At 40.4% G+C, this 22,866-nt stretch overlaps 1 protein-coding gene across 4 annotated transcripts in view; it reads right to left on the bottom strand.

The window, feature by feature from the left end:
- BTRC (beta-transducin repeat containing E3 ubiquitin protein ligase) overlaps positions 1–15,707 on the bottom strand; it is a 184,310-nt gene extending 168,603 nt beyond the window's left edge. For 2 of the 4 annotated variants that reach the window (XM_004427970.3, XM_004427971.3), the window contains exon 1: positions 15,574–15,707. In XM_004427970.3, the coding sequence (XP_004428027.1) occupies positions 15,574–15,621 (48 nt within the window). In that variant the 5' untranslated portion in view covers positions 15,622–15,707. The remainder of the gene's footprint in view (positions 1–15,573) is intronic. The other 2 variants (XM_014785664.2, XM_004427972.3) reach the window with 2 other exon arrangements.
- Between the last annotated feature and the right edge of the window lie 7,159 nt (positions 15,708–22,866).

Genomic DNA, 22,866 nt, shown 5'->3' with positions numbered 1-22,866 from the left:
ATATTATTTCATTTTGCCCATTTTCATCTATGTATCTTAAATTTAGTCTCCTTATTAGAGTTAGGAACCATCTCAACATCCTTACCCACCAAATACTCATTTTCCCATACCTACTACAACGGTAACCTTCCCTTTAACTAGTTGCCCTGAATATGCCTGATATCAGCCATATTTTACTCTTTTTCTTTATTTCTCCTATCCTACTCCAGGCAAACCTTATTCTATCTCCAGAATATTCCTCGAATGTCTTTCCTTCTTTCCATACCTACTGCCCTAGCTCAAGCCCACATGACTTCTTGCCTAGACTATTATATACCCTTTATGTGGCTTCCTTGCCTCTGCCTGCTCCTCCCTCCCCAGTCCAATCCACTCTAAGTCAAATCACTAGAGTGGTCTTTAATCTTCTTTGTTGTTACTGCACCCAGTATCAGATTCAGATGTAAATTATAGACCTTTCAGAAAAAAGCACTCACATGTGTTTATACCTTGAATGGGGGCCATGGATCTGAGATTAAAAACCTCTGCACTATCAGCAACAAACAGAAAATTATATTTTAAAAACAGCATCTAAAAACATCAAATACCCAGAAATAAGTCTAACAAAAGATGTACAAGGACCTCTACACAGAAAAATTAAAGACTCAAATAAATGGAAAGACATACTATTTTCATGGTTTGTAAAACTCAATAGTGTTAAGATCTCAGTTCTCCCCTAACTTATATAGAGAGTCAACGCAATTCCAATAAAAATCATAGCAGCATGTTTTGTGGAAATTAACAAGCTGATTCCAATACATATAGAAATGCAAAGGACCAAGAATAGCCAATGCAATCTTGAGGCAAAAAAAGCTGAAGGGCATATACTTATCAGATACCAAGAACTGGTATAAAAATATAATAATTAAGAAAGTGTGACATTGCCACAAGAATAAACAGACCAATGGAACAGAACAGAGAGTTCTAGAAACAGATACACATATATATATATAATGTGCCACACATATATACAGACAGGTAATATATGACAAAAGTGACACTGAAATGCAACAGAGAAAGAATAGTCTTTTCAATAAACGGTACTGGATCAATTGGATATAAGAGAGAAAAAACCCCTAAATTCTGTCCTCTATCTCACTTCAAATGCAAGATCTAAATGTAAAAGGTAAAACAATAAAGTTTTTCAGGGTCTTGACGATGTTCATAGCAGCATTATTCACAATAGCCAAAAGGTGGAGGCATCCCAAGGGTCTGGCAAGAGATGAACAGACAAATAAAATGTGATGTATATATACAATGGAATATTATTCAGCCTTAAAAAGGAAGGACCGGCCAGCCCCATGGCTTAGCGGTTAAGTGCGCGCGCTCCGCTGCTGGCGGCCTGGGTTCGGATCCCAGGTGCGCACCGATGCACCGCTTCTCCAGCCATGCTGAGGCCACGTCCCACATAGAGCAACCAGAAGGATATGCAGCTGTCACATACAACTATCTACCGGGGCTTTGGGGGAAAAATAAATAAATAAAATTATTAAAAAAAAAAAAAGGTAGGAAATTCTGACACATGCTATAACATGGATGAACTTTGAGGATATTATGCTAAGAAAAATGAGCCACTCACAAAAAGACAAATACTATATGATTCCACTTATGAGGTATCCAGTGTAGTGAAATTCATAGAAACAAAGTAGAATGGTGGCTGCCAGGGGCTGGGGGGGAAATGGAGAGGTGTTGTTTAATGGGTACAGAGTTTCAGTTTTGCAAGATGAAAAACCTGTATTCAGTTTAGTCAGGGCCAAGCAAAACAGGTATCTATACAAGATAGGGTAGTGGGATCTGCACTGATCTATTACAGGATGTCAAAGCCCTAGCAGGATAAAGAGAATGTCCATACAGGAATATGGCAACCTTGGTAGCTGTGAACAGGGTGCTGGAGTCCAAATGGAGTGAGGACAGCAAACTACAGCAAGGTATCAGAGCTCAATACCTGAGATAAGAAGGGTATTCAAACAGGGGAGTAGGGGCAGCAGCATGATATGGGATTCTCGAGCCTGAGTAAGGTGAGGATGGCATCCACATGATGGGTCATACACAGGGGGATTAAGAAAATATGTTGAGGATAATGAGAGCCAAGTTACTGTCAGAAAAGGGAGTTAAAATTATGGAAGGGAAATTACTGAATGAACCCTGTGGTGTTAGACTAGAATTGGAGATATCAGTGTGAACTCATGGTTTTAAATAAATATGTAGATAAAATTAAAATAGCAATATAAACGTGCTTATGTATATATATATGTATACACTAACATGTATATATTATATAACATATATATATATTACATACATCTATATATATAAACATGTAAAGACACATTTACACATACATATATTCCCTACCTCTGTCCAGTGACAGAACCTGGGAGCAGTGACACCCCAATAGTAATGAGCACACCTAACACTCAGATCTTGACTTCTAAATATCATTCTCTACTAAAAGAAACCAGGGTTCCTTGGATAAATCACTGATTCCAGGGCTGGGGCAAAAAAGTACAAGATGAGACTAGAATATCTTCTTATACCAGAAAATAAGAAAATGCTCAAAGAATGATAGGAATACATCAAAAAAAAACAAAGGAAGCAGCTTGAAAGCACTCTCATTGGCCAAATAGGGAACAATGTAAGCATCAAAACAAATAATCATAGTACTGAATTATAACTCACCAAATAAAACAGGAATTCATCCATATCTACTCAGACAAGGGAAACAAAAGAAAAAATAAACAAGTGGGACTTCATCATATTAAAGAGCTTCTACAAAGCAAATGAAACCAGGATCAAAATGAACAGGCAACCCATGAGCTGGGAAAAAATATTTCCAAACCATACATCCGACAAGGGATTAACCTTCATAATATATAAAGAACTCATGCAACCAAACAACAAAAAAACAAACAACTCGATCAAAAAAAGGGCAGAAGAAATGAACAGACACTTCTCCAAAGAAGATATACAGATGGCCAATAGGCACTTGAAAAGATGCTCAACATCACTAATCATCAGGGAAATGCAAATCAAAACCACACTAAGATATCATCTTACACCTGTTAGAATGGCTATAATCACCAAGACAAAAAGCAACAAATGCTGGAGAGGCTGTGGAGAAAGGGGAACCCTAATCCACTGCTGGTGGGAATGCAAACTGGTGCAGCCTCTAGGGAAAACAGTATGGAGATTCCTCAAATAATTAAAAATAGAAATACTTTATCATCCAGCTATCCCATTACTGGGTATCTACCCAACGAACCTGAAATCAACAATCCAAAGAGGCTTATGCACCCCTATGTTCACTGCAGCATTATTCACTATAGCCAAGACATGGAAGCAACCTAAGTGTCCCTCAACTGATGACTGGATAAAGAAGATGTGATATATATATACCGTGGAATACTACTCAGCCATAAAAAAAAGACAAAATCGTCCCATTTGCAACAACATGGATGGACCTGGAGGGTATTATGTTAAGTGAAATAAGCCAGAAAGAGAAAGACAAACAGGGCATGATTTCACTCATACGTGGAAGATAAACCAACACACGGACAGATAGAACTGTTTGGTGGTTACCAGGGGCAAGAGGGGTGGCGGGAGGGCACAAGCGGTAGAGGGATGCATTTATATAATGACTAACAATAATGTACAACAAAAATTTCACAATAAAAAAAAAAAGAAAAACAAAACAGGAATTCATAAGCCCCTTCTGTTATAAATAGATGAAAATCTGATGAACAGGATAGTTACATGGTTTCAAAGCACCTTCTCAAAAATACTTATTACAAAGAGAAAAACATTAATTTTAAAGGAAGAAAGTGGCAGGGGCCGGCCCCGTGGCTTAGCGGTTAAGTGCGTGCGCTCCGCTGCCGGCGGCCCGGGGTTCAGATCCCAGGCGTGCACCGACGCACCACTTCTCTGGCCATGCTGAGGCCGTGTCCCACATACAGCAACTAGACGGATGTGCAACTATGACACACAACTATCTACTGGGGCTTTGGGGGAAAAAATAAATAAAAATTAAAAAAAAAAAAAAAAGGAAGAAAGTGGCAGATGCCACTTCAATCAAGTAAACAAAGTTACAAGACAAATAAAAATCATGTGTCACATGATAAGAGGCAATAAGTAAAACACAGCATCACTTTCGTGGTATTTCTGGCAAAAATACATAACCTAGATCTAATCATGAGGAAACATCATCAGATAAACTCAAATTGAGGGACCATTCTACAAAATAACTTGCCTACAATCTTCAAAATTGCCAAAGTCGTTAGAAAGTCGAAGAAAGACTAAGGAAGTGTTCCAGATTGAAGAAGACTAAAGAGACATGAAAACTAAATTCAATGCAGGATTCTGGATTGGATCCTTTTGTTATAAAGAACATTACTGGAACAAAAGGCAAAGTCTGAATGGGATCTAAGGGCTAGATCTGTGATTGTACTCTATGTTAATTTCTGAATTTTGATGGTTGCATTATAGTTATGTAGAATGTCCCGGTTTGTAGAAAATACACACTAAAGTATTTGGTGATGATCTGACAACTTACTCTCAAACAATTAAGGAAAAAATGTCATTGTGTTGTACTTGAAACTTTTCTGTAATTCTGAAATTGATTCAAAAGAAAATGTTAAAAGAAAGAGAAAAAACTGCACTAGTAGTTACCAAACACTAAAAATAAAGATAGTGATATTGTGTGTGTGTGTGTGTGTGTGTGTGTGTATTTATCAACACACACACATCCCCATTAGGGTAACTATCTTCTCTTGAGAAAGACTGTATTAGTTTTTCATGGCTGCTGTAACAAATTACAGATACTTAGTGGCTTAAAACAACATAATCTTATTATGTTACAGTTCTGCAGTTCAGAAGTCTGAAATGGGTCTCACTGAGCCAAAATCAAGACGTCAGTGGAGCTGTGTTCTGTTCTGGAGGCTCTAGCTTGTCCTTTCCAGCTTCCAGAGGCTGCTCACATTCCTTGGCTCATGGCTCTTTCTCCCCATCTTTAAAGCCAGCAACAGTGGATTGAGTTCTCACATGGCATCACTCTGACCTCCTCTTCTGCCTCCCTCTTACACATTTATGCTCCCTTGTGTTCACACTGGGCCCAACCTAGATAATCTAGGATAATCTTCCTACCTTAAAGTCAGCTGATTAGCCACCTTAATTCCATCTGTTACCTTAATTCCCCTTTGCCATGAAATTTAACATATTCACAGGTTCTTGGGATTAGATTGGACCTCTTGGGGGGGGGTGCATTATTCTGCCTACCTCAAAGAGTTTCCATTTTTCTGAGATTATATCCTTTCTACTTTTGTGGCATTAAAGTTCTCTTTCTTTCTTTTATAAAATTATGGTGCTAATTGTGGTGATTCTTCTTTAAGAATTGGTATGGTGAAAAAAAAAAACTTGCTAACCCTTTGAATCCTTTGTAGGTAGTACAAAATCTTGTGACTTTTTACTGATCTCTTAAATGAAAAAGTCCAGAAACAAACAAAACATTCTGTTCCTACAAAGACACCATATACTCAATGAAAGATTTGTATGTTTCAGAATATAAGGAACAAATCAATAAGAAAAAGGCAGACAATCCAACAGAAAAATTGACCAAGGCTTGAATAGACACTTCACAAAAGAGGATATCTAAACAGCCTATTGGTTTTAGGTTTATTAACCTAAAAAGGTGCTTGATTACAGTAGTCATTAAGGAAATGCATATTAAAACAGTGAGATAATACCATTCACCCACTAGTATAGCTAAAATGAAAAAGATAATATCAAGTGAATGTTACAAGAATGTGCAGCAACTGGAACTCACATATGCTGTTGTATGAGATATAAAATGGAAAATAAGTTTCATAGTAACTACTAAAGCTACACATCATGGGCTGGTCTGGTGGCGTAGCGGTTAAGTTGACACACTCCACTTCGGTGGCTGGGGTTCGCAGGTTCGAAGCCTAGGGCACAGACCAATGTGCTCATCAAGCCATGCTGTGGCAGCATCCCACATACAAAATAGAGGAAGCTGAGCACAGATGTTCGCTCAGAGCTAACCTTCTAGCAAAAAGAGAAAGATTGGCAACAGATGTTAGCTCAGGGCCACACTTCCTCACAAAAAATAAATAAATAAAATGATAAAAATTCACTTAAAAAAATATAAAATAGGGGTCGGCCTGGTGGCATAGTGGTTAAGTGCTCGCGCTCCGCTGCGGCGGCCCGGGGTTCAGATCTGGGCACACACTGACGCACTGCTGGTCAAGCCATGCTGTGGCGGCGTCCCATATACAGTGGAGGAAGATGGGCATGGATGTTAGCCCAGGGCCAGTCTTCCTCAGCAAAAAGAGGAGGATTGGCAGACGTTAGCTCAGGGCTGATCTTCCTCACAAAAAATAAAATAAAATAAAAATAAATAAATAAAATAAAAAATATAAAATAAAAAAAATAAAGCTAAACATTTTCATACCCTATGACCCAGCAATTCCACTCCGAGGTATATACCCAACAGAAATATATATACACGTTCAAGAAAAGATATGTACAAGATTATTCATAACAGCACAATTCACAGTAGCCAAAAACTGGAAATAACCCAAATGTCCATCAACAATAGAATGGCTAAAAATCTGAAGTATATTCACACAGAAGAATACTGCACAGCAATGAGAATGAACATACTACACCTAACCCAACAACGTGAATGAATCTTCTTACAAACAACGTGGGACAAAAGATGCAGACACTAAAGAATATATACTGGATTGATTCCATTTATATGAGGTTAAATATGAATAAAAGTAAAACTAATCTATAGGTATTAGATAATGGTTACACAGAAGTGATCACTGGGTAAAAATTCAATAAGCTCTATATTTATGATTTGTACACTTTTTGGTATATTTATTGTACTTCAATAAAAAGCTTACATAGACACAGACATACACAAAGTACACCTGAATATTTTTTTTTTTGAGGAAGATTGGCCCTGCGCTAAAATCTGTTGCCAATCTTCCTCTTTTTCTTTTTTCTCCCCAAAGTCCCAGTACATAGTTGTACATCATAGTTGCAGAGTTGTAGCACTTCTGTGTGGGATGCTGCCTCAGCATGGCTTGATGAGCGGTGTGTCAGTCCGCGCCCAGGATCTGAACCAGCGAACCCCGGGTCGCCCAAGTGGGACGTGCGAACTTAACCGCTACGCCACCGGGCCCACCCAGGCATATTATTCTTAAATACAAACTGGATTCAATCCAAACTCCCAGCCTCCCAATCTATCTTTTCTTTCTTGTCTGCTATGAACTTTATGTTCAAGTCATTCCCAACTACTCACCCTGTGCCTGCCCATCTTCTGATCTTCTGGCCTTTACCCAAACTACTCCCTCTTCCTGGAATTGCCCACCTCAGAAACAAGACTGTCAAATTTTTCTATTCTACAAGATCCAACATCAAGCTTTCTTCTTCCACAAAGCTTCCAAAGACTTCTCCAGTTTTAAAAGTAATTTTCCCTGCTTTAACTTCTATAGCATTCTGTGTCTCTATTTTGGCACTTACCAAAGTGTGCCTTAAGAGATATTTATAAATGCTTATTTTCTCAATAGATCGTGAAGCTCTAGAGGAGACAGAAGATTTATTTAACTTTGTATCTTCATCCCACCCTGCCCCCATAACCACCTCCCTCCACATGTAACACAATGTTCTGCACTCAGTTTATGTTCACATTTTTATCAAATCATGTTGCATGTCAACTATCACGGCCTCGTTTTCAGTTGTCAACTCAGTGATTTTGTCAAGTACTATTTAACAGGAAAATGTAGTGCTCCAGCACAATTTAGGAACATACAGTCCTAAATTTCCAATGAAAACCTTGGATACATACAGGAGTTTAATGGTGTAAATTATTAATTAATACATTATACACGACAATTTACAGTTTTAAATGAACTGAGAGGAAAAAAAAAAGAGATCCTTTTTAAGTAGATAAGACTAATAACAGCCCCTTTCCCAGTTAAGAAAATGAGCTCAGAGTGAGGTTTCTGTTCAAGCCACCACTGGCCAGTAAACTAGCTACACTGCAGTCCATGATCAAGTGAAGGTCTTAATCTGGGGTACTTGCTTTATACATATATACACTCAATAAACTAAAATTTTAATTTTTTTATTAAAAACATATACTCACTGTAGAAAATCTAGAAAACATTAAAGAATGCCAAGGAAAAAAAATCACCAAAGTAATATTTTTCTGTGTGTTCACTAGTACATTTTCAGATGCCATTAAATATTTTGAAACATTATCCATAATCCAACAATTCACAAATAATCACACTGACAGTTAGTGTAGTACTTCCTAAGTACAAGGATTTACGCATCTGTGCTGCAAAAAACACTCTCCACCATTCCTGGATATCTGTTTTCATGACTTTTCAGCAAAAGCCAGAAAGTCCTTCAGAATCTGAAAATATCAGCAGCCTATCTTTGCAGCCTTAAATTTAGGTGCAGAGAAGGGATTTAAGAGCTCCAAATCTGCTATGAGTTGTTAGGGCATTATGTCTGACCTCGATTCAAATTCTGTTACAGTTCAAATTCTGTTACAAATGCCACTGGAGTGACATCAACCTTATCCTTCCCAATGATAGAAGAATAGCGTTGTGATACTGATGAACTTATCAGGGCATCACTGTGGATTAAAGCCAAGATTCTGATTATTTCTTTATGCCTTTTTTGCCCTACATAACACGATGCAAAGAAACTTGCTGTATTAAATTGTGATTCTCAAGTATCTAACCAACAGGTGTTGTTTAGTAACGAAAATGAGAAAGTGCTAGTCAGGATGATGCCAACAATGGAGAGCAGAAAGAAAGCACAATAGTTGTCATGGTAAGCATTTTATCATTCTTCTATGAATTAAGTGGACTAGATTATTACAGATTATTGTTACCACAGATTTCTGTGCAAGTTACTCCCTCCCCCAGTCCTTCTTTGGGCAGAGTACACGTTCCTGCCCCTTGACTTTGGGCTTGACCATGTGATATGCTTTGGTTAATGGAATATTAGCAAGTGTGATACAACCAATGACTGAAAGGCACTTGAACAATTGGGCTTGCTCTCTTGTGCCTTTGCTGTAGCTATGAGAACAGCTTTGCCTGGAAAGTCACTGCCTCTGTAGTTTGAGTCCCAGAACAACATGTGGAACTGTCTTGAGTGAGAAGCCAAGTCCAGAGTCATCTAAGCCCAGTCTATATCATCCAATTCTCAGCAAATCCACATATTCCTGGGAATAAGTATCTATCACTGTATGCTATGATATTTTGTGGTTCTTTATTACTCAGCAATTGCTAACTGATACAATGATACTGTGACAACTGTAAAATCTTACTCCATTTCCTCAGTAATTCAAATAATCAGAAAATCTACATTAAGTCTGAGCAGTAACTCCTCCACTCTGGCCACCACATGACTAGCAAAGAAATACGCCATCATATTCGATTGTTTCTCTGCTATTCAAGGATGAAATAAAGTGTAAGTGCGAGTCTCAAGTCAGACTGCCTGGGTTTGATCTCAGGCTCCTTGCTACCAGAGTGACTTTGCGCAAGATACTTAACCTCTCTAGAATCAATTGCCTTATCTGAAAATGGGGGTAACAACAGTACTGAATCTATCTTACAGGATTATTGGGAGGATTAAATGAAATAATATATCTAAAGAATTCAGAACAGCATATAGTAAACAAATAAATGATAGCTGTTAGCTGTTTTTCAAGGCTGACTATATTTTAAAAAGTAAACAAACAAAAATTAAAAAAAAAACAACTCTCCCAATTTTACTGTGGTTATCCTGTTATTGACAGAGTCAGGTCAGGTCAGGTCATAAGCCTAGGAATGGGAAGGCAAGTATACTCTGAAGGGAGAGCCAAATCTCATGAAGGAGCAAGACCTCAGAAGGAAATTCCAACTCAATAGGTTCATTTTAGGCAGGCAGGAATTCTCTCTCAGCTCTGTGGCTTTTGATCCCTCGCTCCCCACCCCCACCCTGGCCACATATGAAGGTAATCCAGGAACAGCAATGGTAATGCCCCAGAGAACAAATCACATTCTTAGTTCAACATTACTCTCATATCTATTCCACTGTTATTGTTTCTGAGTCTTCTGTAAAACGTTCTAGCTATGTTTCAATCAGGCTTTGGGAAAACATATGGAATTCTCCAGAGATTCCCAAAGTACAAGGTGCATCTTGTGGAATACTAGTTGAAACAATAAAATCCAGTGAACCTTTCCCATTGAGACTTTTTCCTCCTCCATTGCCACTTTTAGGATGCTGGGATTGGTTTACTAAGGAAAGAAGCAGTTTTCTTTACAGTGACCAAGTTGTTAAAACATTGGTAAATATTTTCTATTTCATCCTCCATGAATTCTTACTCTACATATTTAGAAAGCACTTCCATGCTGTATTAAAACATTACCAGAAAGTAGATGAGATTTTCAAATATTTTAATATCACAAAGATTCTTTTCTTCTTTCTTCATTGTCATTCTTTCTTTTTTTTCTTGTAATGCCATTTACCATAAAATAATGCTATCTATACATGATCAAGATCTTACATAATGTCCTGTCTCTCGTAGTAAGGGAAAAAATTCTTATCTGCTTCCTTTCTTTCAGGATTTAAATAATATTCAAATAATATAGATAACAAGTGGTCTCTCTTGAAAGTTCATGTTCTAATTTAGCAATAAAAAATTTCTGACAGTCATTCAAAGTACAAGAATTTTATTCCACATCTAATAATTCACTTCCAATATCTATTATATGCATCTATTATAAACACAAATCAAGAAAATTAGCACAAAGAATTATCAATAGTTTGTAATTTTATGCCCCAATACCTACATAAGAATATCCAGAAAAGAAACTAAAGGCTAATTTAAATTGAGAACAGGTAATATATACATAGAAACTCTGACAACTTAAACTAAGAACTAGTTTCAAATGTTCATCCAACCAGCTGGTAATCAATCTCACTGATTTAAAGAAAAGCCCATCATAGTGAAAAATCTGAATATTTATTTTTAAATGTAATTTCTTGCTTTTAGAAACATATGCTTCTCAAGCAAATAAGAAAAGTTACTGATCATATTAATTCACCCAGTATTACCTCTACAGTGACATTAAGGCAAGTCATGTAGATCATGTTAGTTCCTTAAGAAGTTAACCTCAAAAAAGAGATGCCTCCAAAGCATTCCTAGTGTTATTACCCTCAAATTTGGCTGATCCCATTTCTATTTTTAGCCTGAACATCCAACTAGAATAGCATCTACAGCAGCCAGTCTCAAAAGGGCATGGCCAGGGCTGGCCTGGTGGCACAAGCGGTTAAGTCCGCGTGCTCCATTGCGGCAGCCCGGGGTTCGTGGGTTCAGATCCCAGGCGCGCACCGACGCACCGCTTGTCAAGCCATGCTGTGACGGTGTCCCATATAAAGTAGAGGAAGATGGGCACAGATGTTAGCTCAGGGCCAGTCTTCCTCAGAAAAAAGAGGAGGATTGGCATCAGATGTTAGCTCAGGGCTGATCTTCCTCACAAAAAAAGAGCATAGCCCCCAACAATTTCCCCCTCTCTGTTTATGCATGCCACTCTTCTTGTCTAGAAGTAGAGATTATTGCCCCTCCCTCTGATTCTGGCCTGGCCTTCACTCTCGGACCAAAAGCGACATTCTCAGACTTCCAAACCTATGACTTAAGAGAATTGGCTGATTGGCTTCTATTTCCTGTCTCCTGGAACGCTGCTTCTTAGAATCCAGGCACCACGCTTTAAAGAAATCCAAAGGCCATGTCGAGAAAGGAGGCCTACATAAAGGAGGACTTGAAGGCCTTTAGCGCTAGCTGAACTCTCAGCCAGCGGCCAGCCATGTAAGTGAGGCCATTTTGAACATTCCAGCCATACTGGCACCCCAGCCAATATACCAAGTGAAAGTGAAAACTCGTCAGTCAACCACAGATTTGAGAGAAATAATAAATTGTTTTTTTAAGCTACTAAGTTTTGGGGTGGTTTGTTACACAGAAAGTTACCTTTTATAATGTTTCACTTATCCATCAACTCAATAAAAAACCATTTTATATGCCCTAAAATTAATTCAACCAAGCTTCAAACGTTTCCCCAGTTCTAAGATTCTGGGACTGGTTTATCTTGTAAATTTTTTTAAATAAACTTTAAATTCATCCCTCAACTTGTCCTTCCATCCCCCATATAAATATTTATAGATATATATATATCTTTATAAAATGGTGCCTACATTCCTTCAATCATTTTCATTTCTCTTCTCAGGTCCTCTTCCAGTTCCCATTTATCTTTTCTGAATTATAATTGTAATGACCAAGGAAGTATTAAGAAAGGTCCTTAAGGACCTCCTAAAACTGAATGAGATATTAGCACATAGGTTATATTAGCACATAGGTTATTTAATGTAACTACTGCTTTGATATCATTTGTGTGTGGGCTGGCCCCGTGGCTTAGCGGTTAAGTGCACAAGCTCCGCTACTGGCAGCCGGGGTTCGGATCCCGGGTGCGCACCGATGCATCGCTTCTCTGGCCACGCTGAGGCCGCGTCCCACATACAGCAACTAGAAGGATGTGCACCTATGACATACAACTATCTACTGGGGCTTTGGCGAAAAAAAAAAAAAGGAGGAGGATTGGCAATAGACGTTAGCTCAGAGCGGGTCCTCCTTAGCAAAAAGAGGAGGATTAGCACAGATGTTAGCTCAGGGCTGATCTTCCTCACAAAAAAAAACATAATAATAATAATAATATCATTTGTGTCTAGAAGTTAAACCTCCGGCTTAAACTATTTTTCACAAGTATCCAAGGGTAAACTTTAAGCCTAGAGCATGTATGAATTATGTTCAACTCAGAATTAGTAGTCTCATTAATAAGATTTTATTGTAAAATTCCTAATCAAAGCACCATATTAATGTGGTAATGAGAAAAATTCATGAAAGAGAATATCCACTACATGTTGGCATTTTAAACAAATTTTACATTTTCTTAAACTGGAAATCAGGGTATCCGTACAAAAACTGCCATTCACAATTCACAGCTGAAGGAAGAGGTAAGGCCAAAACACAGGCAAATACTACACAAAAATTTCAATTTGATTAAAAGGATAGCCCTTCCATGTGTACTGTGCACTAATTACTTGGTGCAAGCACAAATAAAATATATTCCTATCTCAAAATTGACTCTGAAGAAACCAACATGTTATAGCAGGGTAAATGGGACCAAAGGCAAGTTGTGACTTACTCAGATTCATAATAAGACTGTTACTGAGCTGAGAAAGAATACAAAATCTCTAACTCTCCATTCTTTGCTTCAGTTATTAAGGTGTCATTCTTGGTGACCCTCTTCACATTGGCCTTTTCTCAAACAGCAGCCACAATAGCAGGCAAGGTCAAAAATGAAAGTAACTAAAATTAAAGAAAAAATTGGCTTCTCCCTATGGAAACTGACTCAACATTTAATAATGTGTGGTGCCCTAAAAGCTGCAAACTACTACATGGCAATCTCCAGGTCCACTTTAACTCAGTCACGAGACCATTATCGAAACATAACTCACTGGTACAAAGCAGAGATCAAGTAGTTGAGAACGTTCCTAGGCTGATGGGGAGTAAAGAAGATGATCTCATAATGTCTCTTTATGATCTGTAAATCACACATTATTCCATAAATCTGACACAAGTGTCAAGATTAGGATCGAGTCAGCCTTTAAACAGGAAAACAAAAATAAGCAGCTGCCACTTTTCTCACTTAAATCTAGAAGCTGGCTTGAGATATAAAGCAGCTTCTTCTTACTTCTAGAGTGCAAGAAAATTTCAAAGTCTCTTCTTAATATTTTAGAATTTCATCATTGGGCAAAAATTCAAGAACCTTCTTCAGGCCTAATGGAATTTTGTTAATGATACACTCAAACTTTAGTTAGGTGTTTCTGAAAGTACTAATACAAAATAAATAAAGTTTTAGTAAAAAAGTATTCTTGTAAATGGGGCAGTTTAAAGCCTGAATTCAATTAGGTTAGTGTCCATATTTATTTAGATTTGTTTTAGTATTTCAGGCAAAGATACAAAATAACAACTAACAAAGAAATAAGATTTAGAGTGACAAGTTACAATCACGTCTGAAAAAGCAGGATGCAACTGTAAATAATATCAATGTCCCTGAGATCACCTGTTAAGATAGAAGTCTATGCATCCCATCACTCTTTAGCTGTAACCATAAAGTCTGGTTTTACACCTAGGATATACAAGAACCATCAGATCAAACACATCAAATATCAGACTATACCAACATAAGCATAGCAAAAGAAAAGCATAACACAAAGTTAAAGAACTAGGTTCCAAAGGATTTAAACACACCCACAAAATCCAATCCAAGCTCATACTGTGCTTCAACCTAGAACTGATAAGTAACCACCAATCTTGATATCTCCCATTCCCCACTATCTACATTCCCCCTTTTATCTCCTGAATTTCTCTACTGATCTCATCACTTCTTATGGGTCTTGCGATTCTAATCTCTACAGCCTTTCCTTTTCCAGAAAGTGATACAGCACCTGGGCCCCACATTTTACTAGCTCTACAATTTAGCAATAGTTTTGTTTTGTTTTCCCTATTAGATATGAATTTTGCCCCCAATCTCCTGTACCCAGGTCTTCCTGACCAATCCTCTTGCTTTTCATTACCTCGTCGGTACTACAATATTTAGCCTCTCCTGTCTAAGTAGAGTATGTATCCCTTTTCTGACGTTTGTAATCCTGGCTCATGGTTAACATCCCTTTCCTTTCCCAGAGACTGTCACCATAGCCCTAGGTCCCCATCCCCAGTCCTTATCTTCCTAAGTAAGGCCTCTTCCTTTCCGGAGTTTGTCAACATTAGTTTGGCCAAGCTGCGATTGCATCCTGAAGGCAAAAGCTCTCTCTCCTCCGTCATTCTACAAAACTACAAGTCTCCCACCAGCCCTGGCTTTCTCTCCTCCACCCTTAGATCCACCTGCATCCAGCCCTGCCCGTTTTCCCCTACCCCTACTCGCAATATCTTTCCTCCCACTATCCCGCGCTCCCCTTCCCCACTCCTGAATGCACCTCTTTCCCAGGCCTTACCCGTAACCCTGACACCGAGAAGGCCCTGTCAGCGGCCTCACGGCGCCTCTCCTCCCGGCTTCCTCCGCTCTTCAGTAACTGTCCCCACGCACCTTTCACTCCAGGGCCCCGCGCGCCACCCAGAGCCCCCTCCCCGATTAAGCTCCCGCTGTCACTTGGCCTCTCATCCACAAGATGGCGGAACTGCTGCCCCCACCCCCGGGTCCTCTCCGCAACCTCCTCCCGCCTCCCTGGAGCTGCCGTCCCGTCCCGTCCCGTCCCGTCCCTTCAGCCGCCCCCGCCGCCGGTCTCTGCCCAGGGTCCCACTGCCCGCTCCTCCGGCGGGTGGGCGGCCCAGGCCCGAGCCTCAGCGACGCTGCCAACGCCACCGCCTCCACAGTTCCCCGGCCTGCCCCTTCTCCTCACCATAAACTTGAGCGCTTTCTCCTGCAGCACCGCCTCGGCCGGGTCCATAATCGCCGGGGGACACTGGGTCTGCACTCCGCCGGGGCCGCCCCCTTGGTGCCAGGCCGCAGCCAACGCAGCTCCCGGATCCCGCCTCCTCTTCCTTCCCCCCGCCCTCTCTTACCTTTCAGGCACCGGCAGGGGGGCCAGGGAGGACCGGCTGTCCTGTGCGCATGCGTGAGCCCTCTGGCTCACGGGATTTGTAGTTATGGAGCTTCCCGCAGCAAAAAGTGAGTCCACACCGCGAACTGCAACTCCCGCAGTTCACTGCGGCAGGGTCGCGGGATCGAAAAGCCAAATCTAAACACTCGCCGGCAAGCAGAGATAATCAGCTGATGGGAATCGTAGTTTACAGCCTCTACGGAGCGGCACGGCTGTCTCCGTGGTTACCGAAAGACGCCAGTGACGGCTTGCCTGGTATTTGATATCGAGATGGCGACGAGTGCCTCACCTTAAGCCCAAATACTGGAAAAAACTGTGAGAGGACTCAGAGGTCCTAGCCCCTCCCTAACTGTGGTTTTAGAGAACTGGACAGCCCCAAATTTCATATATCTGGCGTCTGCAGGACGGATTTTGACCCAGAGACGCTGGGCCTATGGGCACCTGGCAGGACTTCGCAGACCAATGCAAAATTTCAAGGTCCTGCTAAGCCATTGCTTCACATTTCTCCCGAGGACCTTATTCTCCCCCACAGCAAGTCACGGCCAGATAGAACTCGGTTCAGGAAATTCTCGATGTTTAGCTCTCAGAAAGCATGACCTGCTACTGCTAACCCTGAGAAGTGAACCCTGCATTAAAGGTCAAACAAGTACTTACAAAAGGCCTTCAATGGTGGAATATAATCGCCATCCAGCAAATAAAGCATGTAAGTATTTAGTCCAGCCTTGAAAGGGACAGTACGAATTTATTTTGGAAATTAGGTCTACTCTAGGTGGAAAAAACACTAGGGTTGGGCTAAAAGTGATAGGCATGTACAAAATATCTGAATTTATAAAATAAGTGTATTAGGGAAATTCCTTTTTACTTATAGGGAAAATTTCCATTGTAAACTATTTTATTCATTCATTCGTTCAACAAACTAAGCATATAATTGTGTGCAGACATCATCCCAAGAAATGAGGATTCATTAGTGAACATGATAGACAAAGACTTGTGGAGCTTACGTTTCTAGTATGCTGATACTTTGTCCTAGTCATCCCTATGTCCACAGAACTCAGCAGAATACCTAATATATAACAGGCTTTCAGTTGATAAAAAGTTTTACTTTTTAATTTCAAAGAAAGAGTTCTACACAAGTACAAAATGGAGAAGACTTAAAGCTCATTCGTATGAAAACTACCTGGAAGTTTTCGTAGGACTAAGGCAGGATGTGACACTGTTGCCAAAACAGCTAAAGGAGTCCTAGGCAGCTTGAAGAGTAATGTCTAGGGAATAGAGGCTTATGGTCTTACTGGAGTACTTTGTTCAGTTATGGGCACCATGTTCTACAAACATCATATGCAGGGGCATAGCCAAGGGCCGGATAACCAAGAGAGAAAATATTGGTGGATGCTTACTCTGAAAAAAGAGCGCTTAGGAATAACATGACAACTAAATTTAAGTGTTTGAAAGTATTGAAAGGCATATGTATGTAGCTCCAGAGGGCAGACTCGGACCAGTGAGTGGGATAATGATGATGATGATAATTATCACTTCATTAGCTCTTTGTGCCAGGCACTGTATTAGGCATTTTGGCTTCATAATCTCTAATATTCATGGTAACTCTGTAAAACAGGTATTATTATCTCTAATTTACAGATGAAGTTAATGGGACTGATAGAAGATAAAGGGCCGGCCCCGTGGCTTAGCGGTTAAGTGCGTGCGCTCCGCTGCTGGCGGCCCGGGGTTCTGATCCCGGGCGCGCACCAACGCACCGCTTCTCTGGCCATGCTGAGGCCACGTCCCACGTACAGCAACTAGAAGGATGTGCAGCTATGACATACAACTATCTACTGGGGCTTTGGGGGAAAAAAATAAATGAATAAAATTAAAAAAAAAAAAGATAAATAACTTGCTCGAGTCATACAGCAAATTACGTAGTCAGGATTCTAACCCAAGTCTGCTTGACTCTAAGGCCTGTGCTATTTTCACTGAAGCACACTGCAGTGACATAGTACTCAGACTCAGAGCTTTCTAGTAATCAGAGCTGTCCTGACAAAGGAAGGGACCGCCCCATTCCTGAAAACATATAGAGGAAAACCATCTATCAGGGGTATTTTCTAGGGGGTTTCAGTTTGGGTGGAAGGTTAAGATCTTTTAAACTTTAAGATTCCATTCTGTTGAGAAGTCGTTTGTTTTACTTTGTTATGCATAGAGGAGTATGAAAATATTGACTGTTGAGGCTGGCAGTCAGTGAGGGTCCTCACTTTTTCTAGTCATGTGGAGGTAAGGATTAGTAAGGCAAATACAAGAAGTTATTGTTTAGAAGCCCAACCAGCTAGGCAGTTCATATGTATACAGATTGAAACTGAGCAGGCAGGGGCTGGGTACAGAAAGGGTAAATCCTCTTTCTTGAAAATTGACCACTGTGGTCAAACAAACTGAGAAATCCAACTATGAATTACCTGTGAAGCCCCTCATATCCAACATAGTTTAGGAAAGTTTATTAGACTGGAAGTTGAGACCTGGTTCTAGCCCATCCTTTCTCTAGTTAATTGGTTGACTTTGGGCAATTAACTGGACCTCTTTTGTCGTGTGGAACACAAAGATCTCTGCCAACACTAAAATGGGTGCACCTCTGAGCCCACTTAAAGCTCAGTTGCTCAAGGAGAATACTGAATCATTAGAACCTTTAAAGCTCCACTTTACTGGAAAACTAGATTTCCAGCGTGAGAAATCGCAGCTACTACTGGACTTAATTTCTTCCCCTAACTTCCTAGTGTAAGACCACAGAGTACTCTGACTTATCCTTGTCTATTAGTGTCTGTATCCAGCCAGTAATCTATCAAAATGTCTCTTCCAGCCTCCACCGCCCATGGTAGCCTGTTCCGGACTCCCTTCATCTTTTTTTTGCTTAGTTCACTATATTCACCTCCAATCCAGTTCTCTGACTCCAGGCTCTCTCCGTCCTCCTCATCTGATAATCTCTTTTAGATTTCACTTTCATCACATTTCTTCACTGCTCAATCCTTTTATGTCTCTCTTATCTACTTTATCATTGTTTAAATTCCTTTGTCTGGTCTTCCAGACCTTCTTAATCTTATCCAATCCTCTCTCTCCCGCCTTACTTTCCACTTTGCTTTAATACACCCCTCTGCTTTAATCAGGCCTTTCTCCCACCCACACCTGCTCAGCACATTCCTGCCTCCTGGCCTTGGCTTGTGGGAGTCATTTTGCCCTTCTAGAAGACTTCCCTTTCCCCCTCTTTTCTACTCGTGTTTCCAGGTCTGATTTAAATCTTACTTTAAAAAAATAGTTATCTAGTTATTTATTCCCTTTTAGTGCCTTAGCCTGCTCCCTTTTCCCTCCTCCCATAGGCAATGTTTATCTTTTTGTTTGTATGGTTCTTGAAAAATAGATATTGTTTTGTGTGCTACATTTTTAACTCACAAATGTAATATTGTTTTATGTATCTCATTATGTTTCATACTTTTTGCACCCATTACCTATGGTTTTAAGATCCATTCATGTTGCTATATATGTGTACATATAACCGGTTGCTTCTAACTGCTGAGTAAGTAGTCTGATGGTGTGTACCCCCCATGTTCTGCCTATCCACTGTCCCAGCAAAACTTCCAGTTCCCAATTACCCCCAATAATGCTGCAGTGATCAACCTCCTGCATGCCCCGCTGAGTGAGAATATCTTTGGGAATACATACCTAAGATCATACTTGCTGGTTCATAGGCTATGGAGGACACTTAATTGGACTATGTAGTGGCAAATTGCAGTACAGAAAGACCACAACAGTGTACACTTCCACCATACCACTCCACCACACTTGGCATTATTGGGCTTTCCACTTTTTGCCAGTCTGTATGTTTTACCTTCTCTAGGCAACCCCAACCCACAAGGATCATGCCCTTCTTTAAGCACACTACTCTGCTCTTCTACCCCCCATCTCCGTAGCGTGTGATTATAACACATAGCAGGCCAGAGCCAGAAATATTCCATACATGCCTGCACTTTTTTCTCATCCCATGGCGTTCCCTTTTCCTATACCTAGTGGGGTTCTCAACCCTGATTGCACAGAGGAATCATTTGAGGAGCTTTATGAAAAATATTGATGCCCAAGCTCTACCCCCCAGGTATTCTGATTTAATAGCTTTGTGGTAGGCCCTTGGCAATGGTAATTTTAAAAGATCTCCAAGTAATTCTAATCTGCAGCCAGATTTGAGATCACTGCCTTGGAGTTTAGATGCCCAGTGCCTTCTTGCTGACCTCTAGCTATCCAGAGTCTCCCTCCATGCCCATCTTGCCTTCCAAACTCTAGAATTACCGCCCCCCCCAAAACCCATCTATTTTCCAAGGATAGCCAATCGAAGCTCAAGGTTGAACAGAAGCAAAGTGATTAATTGATTTAAAACCCATCAACTATTTGAATATCTAATAGGCTTAATCCTAGGGTCAAGAGGTCCAATAGAAGTGGGAAAGGTTTTTTGTATTTTAATTGGCAGGAGAGATACTGTTTTAGTTGGAGGACTAAATAAAGAATTTTTCCCCCTTCCCCTCACTTCCTTCTCCTCATAAAAGGTCACGAGTCAATTTCCTACTTCTTTGCTGGCCCTATTGGGGCTCTGTGTTCTTGTGCCTAAGTGTAAGGAGTCATTATTAACAGTGAACTGTGATCCAGATTAGGTTCCCTCAACAGAAGCTCCCACTGTCACAGGCCAAAGCCAACCATATCTGGATAGAGCACTCAGTCTCCTTCAGGGCAGCTCTGTGGAGTGGGGATTGGGTGGGGTGATTGATGGTCGGCCTACCAGAAAGGGTGTTCCAGGCAAAGGTAACAGCATTTTTGATGGTGCATTCTGAGAACCAAACCAAGGCTAGTGTGACATTAGGGGATGAGTGGCACTGGATGAGACTGCAGAGGGCAATAGCATGGAGCTCTATAGGCAAGCCATTATTCAGCTGGCATATGCTTGTCAGGTGAACCAGCTGACATCCTTTCTAACTGGGGTCAGTGCCTATGCCTTACCAGCTATAAAATATCTTGACTTTCACCCAGCTTATAGGCCAAATTAAGGAATTGGACTTTATCCTGAGGGCTGTAAGAAACTACTGAAAAATTTTAAGCAGGGCTGCAGCGTGGTCAGATTTGTATTTTTAGAAAAATCACTTGCAGCTGGAGACTGGGAAAAAGATTATGAGGTTGCTGAAATCTTCCTGAGAGAGATGATGGAGGCCTGATGAGGGAGGTGATGAGAACAGAAAGAAGTAGATTCCAGAGATACTGAGGAGATAGAATCTGTAGAACTTGGTGATTGATTAGACATGTCATGGATTATGTCAAAGGGATGTGTCAAAGATGTCTTCTAGGTATCTGGGTCAGGAAACAGGATGAATGAAGAGTGCCATTTTTTGAGACAGGGAACACAATAGAAGGAACAGGTGGTGGGAGGTTAATCAGTTCTTTTTTAGACATATTGCTTCAAGGTGCTAGCAAGACTTCCACATGGATTCAGATGTTGAGGAGGCAGATGGATATTTGAAACTGAAGCTAGAGAGAAAGGCGTGGGCTCCAGATAGAGATCTGCAGCATAAAGGTGGTAATTGAAGACCCCCTCCCCTAGGAAAGGATGAAATCACCCAGGAAAAGTGCAAGCAGTGTAAAGAGCAGCAGGTCTAGGACGGAGTCCTAAAGAACCTTAAGATTTACAGGATGCTGGTTACCAGAGGGGAAGGACTTGGGTGGGGAGGGCAAAAGGGCTAAAGGGGCATATATGTATGATAATGGATGGATGGAAACTAGGCTTTTAGTGGTGAACACAATGCAGTCTATACAAAAGCTAAAATATAATGATGTACACCTGAAATTTACACAATGTTATAAACCAAAGTGACCTCAGTAGATAAAATTAAAAAATATATATATATATATATACAGGATAAGCAGAAGAAGAGGAGCCAGCAAAGGAGCCCAAGAAGTGACCAGAGAGGCAGGAGGAAAATCTAGCAAGTGTGGATCATAGTGGGAGGCAGATGCATACTGCAGTGAGTTGAAGAGGGAAGGTGAGGAAATGGAGACTGTTGAGTCTCTTACAAAACACGTGGCTGTCAAGGGAAAGAGAGAAGAGATAGCACAGTGGTTAAAGGTAGAAGGTGGGGGTCTAGGGAAAGTGTTCATTGTTTTGTTGGAAAGCAGGGAAACTTTAGTTCAAAGGAAACTGAAGAGGCATGACACCTAAGTGCAATGACTGACCTCTGATTGGGCCCTGGAACAACATACATATACACTGACACACATAGGAGAAAACAGCTATAAAAGATATTAGTGGGACAATCAGGGAAAAACTGTATATGGGCTGTATATTAGATAATAGTGTTATATCATTATTAAATTTCCCCAAGTGTGATAAGTGTATTGTGAGAGTAAGAGAATTAGAGAATGTCCTTGTTCTTAGGAGATACATGCTGAAGTGTTTAGGGTGAAATGTTATGATGCCTGCAGCTAACTCTCAAATGATTTAGGGAAGAAAAGTATGTGTTTGTGGAGAGAGAGAGAGGAGGAGGAAGGGAGAGAGAGAACTAAAGCAAAAGCAAATGTGGCAAAATGTCAATCATTGGTTGATCTAGGTGAATGGTTATGGGTATTCGTTGTACCCGTCTTGCAACTTTTCTGAGGGTTTGAAATTTTCCAAAATAAAAACTTGGGAAATAAAAAGAAGTGAGAGACTTGAGCATATTTAAATGCTTTTGGAAAGGATCCATTAGAGAGAGAAAGATTGAAGAGAAAAGAAAAAGAGAGGAGATATGGGGGAGCCAGGCCCTGGGAAGATAAGACTGAATGGGATCCAGATGGAGGGATTAGCCTGCAGTGACAGAAAGGAAGGAGGAGAGTATGGGTGCAAATCAGGTGGGGTATAGACTTGGAGGAGAAAGGTTGAGGAAGTCCCCTTCTAATGGATGTTGGAATAGGCAACTAGCAATCTCTGCCACACAAAGAAATGAGATTTTTGCATATTCTGCTCTTCTGGATTATGTTTATCCCTTTTTCATTCATTAGCACAAACAATCAAAAAGTAGCTTTTGTTAGATTAGATTAATGTTGTTC

This window comes from Ceratotherium simum, chromosome 6, assembly GCF_057802395.1.
Source record: "Ceratotherium simum simum isolate JZ-2026a chromosome 6, ASM5780239v1, whole genome shotgun sequence".
NCBI classification, from domain to species: Eukaryota; Metazoa; Chordata; class Mammalia; order Perissodactyla; family Rhinocerotidae; genus Ceratotherium; species Ceratotherium simum.
This window is presented reverse-complemented; position numbering and strand designations above follow the sequence as displayed.